General features: G+C 40.8%; 1 protein-coding gene across 5 annotated transcripts in view; it reads right to left on the bottom strand.

The window, feature by feature from the left end:
* The window catches only part of EPHA3 (EPH receptor A3), a 186,284-nt gene that overhangs the window by 171,483 nt on the left and 4,592 nt on the right, over positions 1-10,209 (bottom strand). For 2 of the 5 annotated variants that reach the window (XM_042037903.1, XM_042037902.1), the window contains exon 1: positions 9,982-10,174. The exons of 1 other annotated variant lie outside the window; for it this stretch is intronic. In XM_042037903.1, coding sequence (XP_041893837.1) covers positions 9,982-10,099 — 118 coding nt within the window. In that variant the 5' untranslated portion in view covers positions 10,100-10,174. Of the gene's footprint in view, positions 1-9,981; positions 10,175-10,209 lie in introns of those variants that run through there. 2 more of the 5 variants (XM_042037905.1, XM_042037904.1) reach the window with 1 other exon arrangement.

Consider the following 10,209-nt stretch of genomic DNA (forward strand, 5'->3'; position numbering starts at 1 on the left):
TAAGTTACCCTAGAGATTATTGCTTCTGCAGACCATAAAAGCTTCCACCATCAATTCGGATGATTTGGCAAATTCTAATTTTATGGCAGCTTCCTGTGGCTTTTGAAGAGGAAGAATTTAATTTTCCTCCTCCCAGATTTTACTTTTCTTATCAAACACTCTCCCCAAGAGCATCTGAGGCCAGATTTAGATACCTCAGCTTTTCCTATATCTGAAAAATAAGAAGCAGAAGCAGCCAAAGCAGCAACCTCACTGCAAGTTCCTCTCAAAAGGCTGCCATGAAGAGGGGAATGCAGGACAGCAATCAGCAGTGCAGGAATCCCTATAAATAAAAATATCTCCTGCACTTGATGTTAAGTGGAAGCTCTCCAGTGGTCCTCCTCCTTTTGCTAAGTATGGAGCCTGCCTGTGGAAAAGGGACAATGATCCACCCACTCTCAGTGATGAACACGGGCAAAGCAGATTTTTATTTCTTTTTTATTACTTTGAAACATGAGCATTCTCTTGATATTGTTAAAGTGGCACAAAGCTCAATTTCCAAGATGCAAAAACATATGACTGGTGGTGGGCTGGAATGCACTGTTTATCAAAGGGGCCTAATAAGGTTTTGGTTTTATTAGGCTATTTCCTGTAAGTTGATATGTGCCAGTTCTTTTCATTAAGACAAGGATATAAAAATTAAAAATGGATTAACCTAATGGGTTCCAAATTACTGTGTCGCCTTCACCTCTTTGCATTTTTTTTAAACAGTTCCAGTTGGTCCTTCTCCAGTACCTCCTACAAAAAGCAAGAGGCATAAAGCTTCAGCATACCTGAATTAGAGTTTAGCTGAACTCACATTCACATACAAATCCTACAGATCTCATTCCACTCCACCACTCTGGCATTAAATCTGATATCACTGAGGCACCATGTTAAACATGCAAACGCAAAATGGGGGCTACTGTGTTGAACGGGAGTTTAAATTCCCTTTAAAACCCAAGTTTTCTTCCCCTCTCAGAGGAAAAAAACCCCAGAAACTACAGATGAGATTCAGTTACCTAAACCCTGCCAATCCCTGCCTTTTATCAGCCCAGAACAGAAGTGGGTCTCTTGTAGGATGTGTCATATTTATCAGTCCCACTGGGTGCCCAAACCCTGAGGCACATAAAATGGCACCAAATGTCTAGCCAAAACTCAACAGAAAACGTTACTCATATAATTTTAGTAAGTTCTAAAGCACTTCTCAGAAAGGTTTAACCACACTGCACATCTAACTTTTACATTCCCTTGGGGAAAAAAAAAAAAAAGTAATTTCCAGTATTCACTGGTTTTACAGAATTGAGCTCTCTGAAGGTCTGGTAGATTTGGAGCGTGACAAAGATCCTCCTTAGGAAGACTTTTAGCAACTTAAAGGGGAAAATAAATGTTGAGTCACAGTGTCCAAGTTCACTTAAGGTAAGCTGAGAATTCCAAACCTACTACGACACGCTCAGTTTCTAGAATTCTAGACACCAAAAAGTGTCACAGAAGAGACTCTCGGGCATGCATAACACCCACAACTAAAAGTTCCAAGGTTCCCACAGATTTTACTGCAGTTCAAACCTATTCAAGGTCCTGAAATCAACAAAAACCACAGCAAATGATCAATACCCCTTTGGAGGACAGAAATTTTTGAGACAGGGACCAGAGCATAAGTCCAGGAAATGACTATTCATTTGTTAAAAAGGCTGTGATATCCCCCAAGTGAACCAACTGGCAGCATGCCACAACTCATAAAATTTTGCTTTTAAGGAACTCCTTGCATGGGGCACAGACAAACAAAAATAAAGAGAGTTGGGTTGGGCTTGGCTGAGTTTTGCTTTTCTAAGTTTAAAACAGAGAAGTCTAGAATCGTAAAACAATTCTGAGAATCCTGAAGTACTACAGTTGGAAAGCCACGTACTCAAGAGTGCCCTGGTAATTTTGTCAATCTTTTCTTCTCTACCTCCACAAATAAAAAGCTCCAGCTTACATGGAATGCTTGGGCCCTTACATGGCTGCCCCACAGATAAAATAAACCCACAGAGCAAACGACTCAACATCACGGTGCAAACTACAGGAGTAAAATGCCAATAGTAGAAGAAATCTCCTCAAATGTCATGCTGAGAAAATCAAGATGCTGAACCCATTTTTATATTCCAATACAGTGATGTCACCAACATGATATTTTCATTGTTTGCCAGGTTAACAGAATTTATGGAGGTAATTAATGCAGAACATGTGTGCCGAGCTATTTGTATGAAAAATGGAATTGCCCCGACTTCATCTGCTGCCTTTGCAACCAAAACCCCACCAACATCTTCACTATTTCCATATGTGAGAAACACAAATATTTATAAGAAAGGTAAATGACTGAATGACTGCTCTATTCCCATCCACCCACAAGACACTTTTTCATACCCCTGTCGTCTTCTTATTCTTCTGCTTCCACCACCTTACCACAAAGGGCTCAGGTTTCCATTCTATTCTACAAACTAACCATGTTCCTCACGCCTCTTCTCCAGTGTTTCTTTCCTTGGTTTGCATGGAAAACTTCTGTTTTAATTTCTTAAACACCCTCTATCTAGCTCTAGCCCATCTTTCAGGAAAAGCAATGCCATTAAACATTTAATTCTTCTCGTGACTTTTCTTCTGGGCATCTACAGGGTCAAAGTATCCCCTCTATGGTAAACAGCTTCTAGTAAAAAAAGGACTGGACACACAGCCCTCAAAATCAGAAAAAGATGAGCTTTGCCTTCTATCCATTCTGGCTGAATGTTGATTTCTGGGAGGGAAGGGACAGAAAAAATGGCACAGACATGAGAGGAAGGGTGGGTAGGTAAGCTGGGAATAAAGAACCTGATGAGTTTTCCCTACAGCTGGGTTTTCTTTAGAGAGTTTCGGTGAGCACAGAACATTTTCCACAGCTGGAACCACGTACTCCAGGAAAGCTGAATTCTCAAGCATTGCTAGCACATTTGTTCTCTGAGGTCAATCACGCATGGGAGAAAAGTTTTTGCAGGGTAAGGCCCTCACCATCTCAGAACCTGTCTGAATATAAAGGCCTCAAGTCAGTGTTCTCCATGAACATTAAGGCTGGGCAGACATAACTTGCTTTGCTTTTTTTTTTTTTTTCCTTTTTTAAAGAAAGCACTGTCAGAGCAAGATTAAATGGAATGGTAAAAATGCCTCTACCCTTTCTTAACTGCAGCCTCTGTTCAAATTCACCACTGGTAAATCAGAGGCACAATGCTTACTAATGTAAACACAGCTCAGACTTGCAGGGAGGCAAGGAATTTCTTAATTTGTGCTTTGCTCGCTGTTCAGATCCCTGGCAGGGCTGAATTCTGGGTTCCTAACTTTGCCATTAATCAGAGACAGTTTGGATTTTGGTCTGATTTTTTTAATATTCAGATCCAACTTTCACTTCATCTCTGCCTACCTATTCCCTTCCTTTAATCCTTCTCTCCCTCTCCAAAAGGGATCTCTCAAAAAGCCTTGCCTCTCAAAAAAAAGTCAAACAAACCCCCTCTAGCTGCCTTCTAACTTCTCCGCAATTAAATTAAGAAATCCCCTGTCACTTGTTATTATTTGCTACTGCACAAAGTTTGTGGGAAGCCTACCACGGACCAAAACATATTTTTGTGCTTTAATTGGAATTTATTTAAAGAGTAACTTGTCATTCTAGATTTTCTACAAAACCCTCCATTCCTAGTCACCAATTTAAAAGTTTCAGGTTTTAATTACTGTCTTCTTATGCGAGGCAGCTATACTTGAGCAGGTTTAGTCACTCTTGAAAAGAAAATAAAAAAAAAAAGAGACCAACGCCATTCAAATCTTTCTATCCAAATATAGATATAAAAACATTATGAGAAACCAGATGGAAATAAAAAAAAAGCACCATTCCCACACTATATTACACTAAACTGCCCTGACTGAACCTTAACATTCAACCTATTGTTCTCTTAATTGCTAGCAAGTTTCAAGCACTGTTCGTTTGGTCCGCTATTCTTCTTTCATCAATATTTTTCCAGCAGATTAATGGGATTTTCCTCCATATTTTGCCTGAAACAGCAGGACATGGTAGTTAAATGAACAAAAAAAAAAAAAAAAAAAAAAACAAAAAACCACCAAAACGGAGAGTGGTACAAACGTTTCTGCTTACAATGTGTCTGATTTAATAGCATCTCTGCAAATGTAAGGCTTTACGTGCTGGTGTTTCACTCTGGCTCCCTGTCACTCTTGCAGACTGGAACTTTTCTGTCACCATCACAAGGTTCCTTTCAGGCAGGATTATCTTTACTTCTACATCTTTATTTCTTTCATTGATTCACTGCAGAAATTTGAAAGGAACTTTCCATTTAACGGACTGAATTTTAATCTTGCATCTGTTTCACACTGCAAAATGAGTACTTGCACTTGGATTTAGCAAGCGCCTAAGAAACTAAAAAACACAAGACTACTGCTGGGGAATACAATCCTAAACCCACAAATTGCTACCATGCTCTGTTTCCAAAATTACACTCCTGGGACTTCATATCTAATCTTCTGAATTAACCTATTTTCTTTTAAAAGTTTTACTTCTTGTCTAGAACCATTTAAATATGGGGGTTTTTTAAAAAAAAAAAAAAGCCACTGCTCTAAAATGTTTATAGGAATAAGGGTTACCCCACTGTGGTAAATATTTAGGAAAAAGGATCATTTAACAGTAGTCAGATGCTTTTGTAAACAAAAAAATTATTCTCTTTCACTCTATAATTTCTTATGGCAAATCTTTTCCTTCTTGCAAATGTGTTTTCAGCAATGCTTCAACCAATCTAACAATGCAAAAGAAAGGAAATGTCTCATTCCAGAAAAAGCACTCTTTGGATGCTGGAATTACATTTTAGAAAGGCAGTGGGTTAGGGAAAGCCCTCTGCCCCACTTCTGGAGATTTATCTAACAACTCTAGAAACATCCCATTTTGCACCCTAGGGTATCAAAATTATCTTCTGGGTTTCAATATCAGCTCCACAGAGCAGAGCTTTGAAATTCACCAAAATAAGGGCATGATTTCTCTCCAGTTACTTACTTACTTTTATTTTCTTTCACAGAAAAATCAGAGAGCAGCTACAAAGCTGCACGAGTTACAGGTACCTTATGGCACTAACTCAGGCTCTGTATAAAACTCCACAAACAGGACTGTGGTATTTGGTAACAGCTCTGTAGTGACCCTCACTGGTGATAAAATCCAGAGCTCTGAAAACAAGAAAATGAACACCTGCGTCCGTATTTCTAAACTTTCATCAAGTGGGGATTACAAGAACAAGAGCAATTATAGACATTTTCCTAGAGGAAAACTTGCAAATTCTCCAAAAGAATCAAAAAGTAAGTATACTAATAGCAATTTACCTAACTCCAGCAGAGAATAATTAAAAAAAAATTAAAACTAATTTGTACATCCTCCCAGATGGGAATGAAAAATTTAAAGTTCAATCAGAACACACTCCTGATTTGTAAAGATTTTGTGTAAACAACTGTTAAACTTGGTGTGCCTATTATCTGTTTTGTGCTTGCCCATCTGGTGGTGCCTCTTCGCTGAAGCTGAGGGTACAGAAGACTTCTGACCCATTTCTATGCCCTGAGTGCTTCGCTGGGCAGCAAATACGTTGTATTTTGCACATCTCTGTGTTTCAAACACCTGCTTTAAGTTTGCTATAGCCAATTCAGAGATTTTACTTTTTAATACGCTATGCTGAAATAGTAAGTCAAGAAAAAGCCCAGAGAAAAACAGTAAAGAAAATAAGTTATTCCACGTGTTAGAGCCTACTATCAAAAATGTTGTCAGAAAATGATGCATTTACCCAACTTCTCCTGGTTTTAAAACCACCATGGTGTGAATTTTAAAACATGTTTATTATTTGTCTAATTGTACAGCTCAGGGTTAAGCACAGAAGCTTTGAATAAGACACAGCTATATGACAAACAGTCCTCTAGTCCCCCATGACTCTGAGCTTTCTGAAACTAAATTTTAAAAGGTATCACATTCAGACTTCCAAACCCACTTTTAGCTTCTTCCGCAGATAAACACTCAGCTGCAAGCCAGGGGCAGCAGCAGGAATTGTGTCACGAGAAATGAAGACTTACCCTGACCTAATGATACATGACATAGAGCAAAGTAAGATTTGTAAAAAGCATTTTCCCCTTCTGATTCTATTGAGAAGTTCCCAGTATTGCCAGCCTTTCCCAAAATCAGATGCAAGACTTGGGCAAGTATTTTGTTCCGTGTGCAAGCAGCAGATTTTACAAAACCACACCAAGAGCTGTCACGACTACAAAGGCACAGTAAATTGTCTTTAGCAACTTTAAGTGTTAACAGAGACCAGCTCAGATAAAAATGGTGCATTTAATTGCGCAGTTATGCAAAGTTCTGAGATGGTAATCAATGCTCAAAAGATGAAACTGCATCTCCAAATCCAATACGGACTGAAAAGAGAGGCTGATCGGAATCTTCTTACTGTAAACCCAAAACAGGCACTGTCTGAAACCAAGTACCGTAAGCAGATTTCCCGTATTGATCTTTTGGTAGCTGTGTTCTCAAGAAATTAATTTTATGCTAGATTGAGAGGTTACAAGAAGTTTCCTGTCTGCACAGTCAAAATATTATTGAAGCAATTCAGGTTGTCAGTAAAAGCTTAAACAAATTTGCTGATAATCCTGTTAATGACCTAGGTCAAGTGTTAACTGTTGTGGGTTATAAAACAGTGAAATTAAGGTGGCTGGTACCCCCAGGCAGGCAATATAGTTACAGAAGAGACTGACGAGAAATTATTAAATTTCCCCATTCGATTTCTTGATACCACAGGAATTATTCAGAAAGAGAATTGCATCCTTCTAAGAAAAAAAGAAACACAATCCTCACCAAGCAGAAAATATCCAACAGAACGGAACAGGAGAACCTGTGGTTTCTGTGCACCTACGGGGTTCGGTCTGTGAACTCCAAACTGGAAAAGTTGGATGTTAAATCTTCCTGACACCTTCCTGCCCCGCAGAAAATGGCACACACCTTTTACCAGTCAACACAGATAAATCTGAGCTTCAGAGAACCTCCTTGGGTTCCTGTGATTGCGTAGGGAAAACGCAGGCAGATTTCTCATGAGCACGGCAGAGAGTTCGAAAACAAACTTGAGGGAAAAATTTTACTTTTTATCCAGAAAAAACTCTAAATGAGACTTCTCTGGGATGAAGCAAATTAAGAAAATGTCGAGCTCTCCAAGAAAAAGACAAAAAAGGAATGCATTGAACACCACAAAGTGCAGTAAGCCAGCAGTTTGTCTTCAGCCCCTCTTTCATCCTTTTCTCCCTTCATCCCATCCACTTCCATTGCAGTATTACCACTAACAGTCGTCAGCTTTAATATTAATTGCAAACGTTAAGTGAAGTTGGATTTAAAAAAAAGAGAAATAATTATTTAAAGTTAAATAAATTTAGGAAATATTTCTCTGATAGCTCTGCCCGTACTCTTGTTACGTGCCCACTGCAACATTTACATCCCCTAGAAGTTAGATTAAGCTGTATAAACACACCAAAAATTAGTTCCATCCTTTGCTAAAACAACTTATGGGGAGAATTTCAACAGTAGCTTTAATACAAAACGTAGGGAAAAAGGTAGACTTTTTATCTGCCTGCCTACATTAACAAACGCTGTCCAAAACACATCTTTTTTTATTCTCAGTAGTGGAAAAAGGAAACTTTTGTAAATACTCCAGAGAAATGCAGAAACGTCTATCTCTAGTTTTGGGAGGAAATTTATGGGAACAACAGCAGAAATGTAAATGAAGTGGTTAGAAAAAGATTATTTAATAGAGAAAAACATCATCTTCTGACATAATTTAAAGCTGCATGCTAACACTTGTTCATCAAATTAGTGGGTCAGCAAATTATAATAATTAAGATTTCTAAACTCACATGATCAATCTGTATAGTGTAAATAAATAAAAGAATTACTGAGCTTTCCTAAATGGGGGGTTAAAAAAAAATTTTAAAGCCCTTTAAAGTTGATCTCTTTTTTTAAAAGAAACTGTCAGTATTTCTGTTTTTGAAAAGCATAGCAAAACATATACTTTGAAAAAAAAAAAAAAGCCACTCAAAATCAGGTTACACTCCAGTAACTGCATTTTTACTGTTGTTTTCACTACCAATTCTGCAAATATTGCTCATCTTGTACAAGCTCTTGAAGCTGAAAAGAGAGAAGGCAGGCAGCATTTGCTGAAAGCTGACTTGAAAAAGTGTACTTAACATGCATTCCGTATGATACTCATATTTTCCCTCCTTTCTCAATTCTCAGCGCCAGCGACTTGAAACAAAGACACAAAAAGTGGGGTTTTTTTGCAAACTGGAATGCTCCCATATCTCTCTGGCATAGTCAGTGTCAGTTTGCAGAATGCGTCTGCCTGCCACCGCCATGGAGGCAGAGCTGCTCCGCTGACTGACAGAACCACAACCATTCCCAAAGAGCTCTTAATAAGACAACAGTAACCCCTATTCACACTCTTGCTTTCATTTCTGAAAATGATTTTTGAGAGACGACAATATTTACAAAATAGCTTCTATCTGGAGGCTTAAAAGGGACTGTTGAAAGCACACTCATTTAAAAAAAACCTATAAAGCACTGCATAAAAAACAAATTTACATGAAACATACAAACAGATGACATATTGCTCTTCTTGTATAATGGTACTATAATTATTTCCTAGCAATGATACCAAGTGATTAAAGATTACCCAGGACTTCTAAAGTTTGCACCTCTCCTTCTTTATTTTTTTATTATATTTCTTTATCCCTTCCAGAAATCATTTAAAGTTGTTATCTCACCGCCTTATCGCACAAGCACACAGAATATCAGTAAGTACATCAGCATTATTGCTAACGGAAAAATAATTGCTCTGACAGCTTTCAGAGCTTCTCCACACAGCCATGTAACTCAAGCAGGTGCAAGTTTTACATGGTTGTTGGGTGCTAGAAGTTCTTCACAACCCTTTGGCCTCTGGATTTTATCCCTAAAGATAATTGCACTGGACATCCTGGTCATGCCGAGCGCCTTCACTGCGCGAGCAATCAAAAAGCTCCTTTTTTTTTTTTTTTTTTAATAGGAAAAGGACAGGGGTCTTTTAGGGGTTTTTTTTCAAGTATTTCAATCACTTTTTCAGAGTCCAGTTGTCATTACTTTTTTTCCCTGAAACCTAGCATGGGTTTTCAGCAAATATCATCTTAAAAATTAACGCAGCAAAAGAAAACAAACCATTCATGCTTTGTATCCGTAAATTTACACACATTCACATCCACACGCAACACGACTTGAATACATTGATGCACATCCGATACAAACGACACGATCCGACACAAATCCGCTAGGGAACCAGAAGGAGGTTTTGGAGGGGAACTAGCTTCTTTCTCGTATTAATTAAAAGTTTTGAAAGACAGGACGACTAACGCACCCGTGCCCATGCGAAAGAGCTCAGAGTTATCAGCGGGGTGAAGGCGGCGGGGCCATCGGAGGCTGAGGCAGAGGCGGCTCGCCCCGGGCACCTGCCGAGGCTGGGGCGCTGCCCCTTCGCGTCCCCGCCGGTGCCACCTCGCCCCGGGGCTGGGCTCCTGGCTGCCCATCGCTGGTGGAGGGCCGCGGGTGGCACAGGCTGCGCTGCCCCCGCCAACTTTGCTCGGGGGCGGGTGGGGCGGCTGTCCACCCATCCATCCATCCATCCGTCCATCCATCCACCCACCCACCCACCCCCCGCACGGCCGCGCTGTGCCAGGGCGAGCCCTGCGCTCCCGGGAAAGAGAAGCCGCTGCCGCACGGGACCACCTTAACGGGGAGCGAGGCGGGGGAGAATAACGGGGGGGGGGGGAAAAAAAAAAAAAGAAAAGAAGAATAGAGAAGGTGTGAATAGCGGAAAGAAAGAACGAGGAAGAAACGGGTCACCCGGCCGTGCCGCGGCTCACCTTCGTTGCCGGGGCGGGCGCTCAGACGGCCGGCAGCGCCGAGCGCGGCGCGGAGCAGCAGCAGCAGGAGCAGCAGCAGCAGCGGCGGCGGTGGCGGCAGGCGGCGGCGGCGGTCCATGTCGGCGGGGCAGAGCGCAGGCACAGCCGCATGTCTCCGCGCCGCATGCCACCGCTCCGCGCCCGCTCCGCGCCGCCGCCACCGGCCCCGGCGCCGGGACCATGCCCCGC

This window comes from Corvus kubaryi, unplaced genomic scaffold (assembly GCF_017639235.1).
Source record: "Corvus kubaryi isolate FWS band 111438036 unplaced genomic scaffold, C.kubaryi_AGA036_p1.0 37391, whole genome shotgun sequence".
Taxonomy (NCBI): domain Eukaryota; kingdom Metazoa; phylum Chordata; class Aves; order Passeriformes; family Corvidae; genus Corvus; species Corvus kubaryi.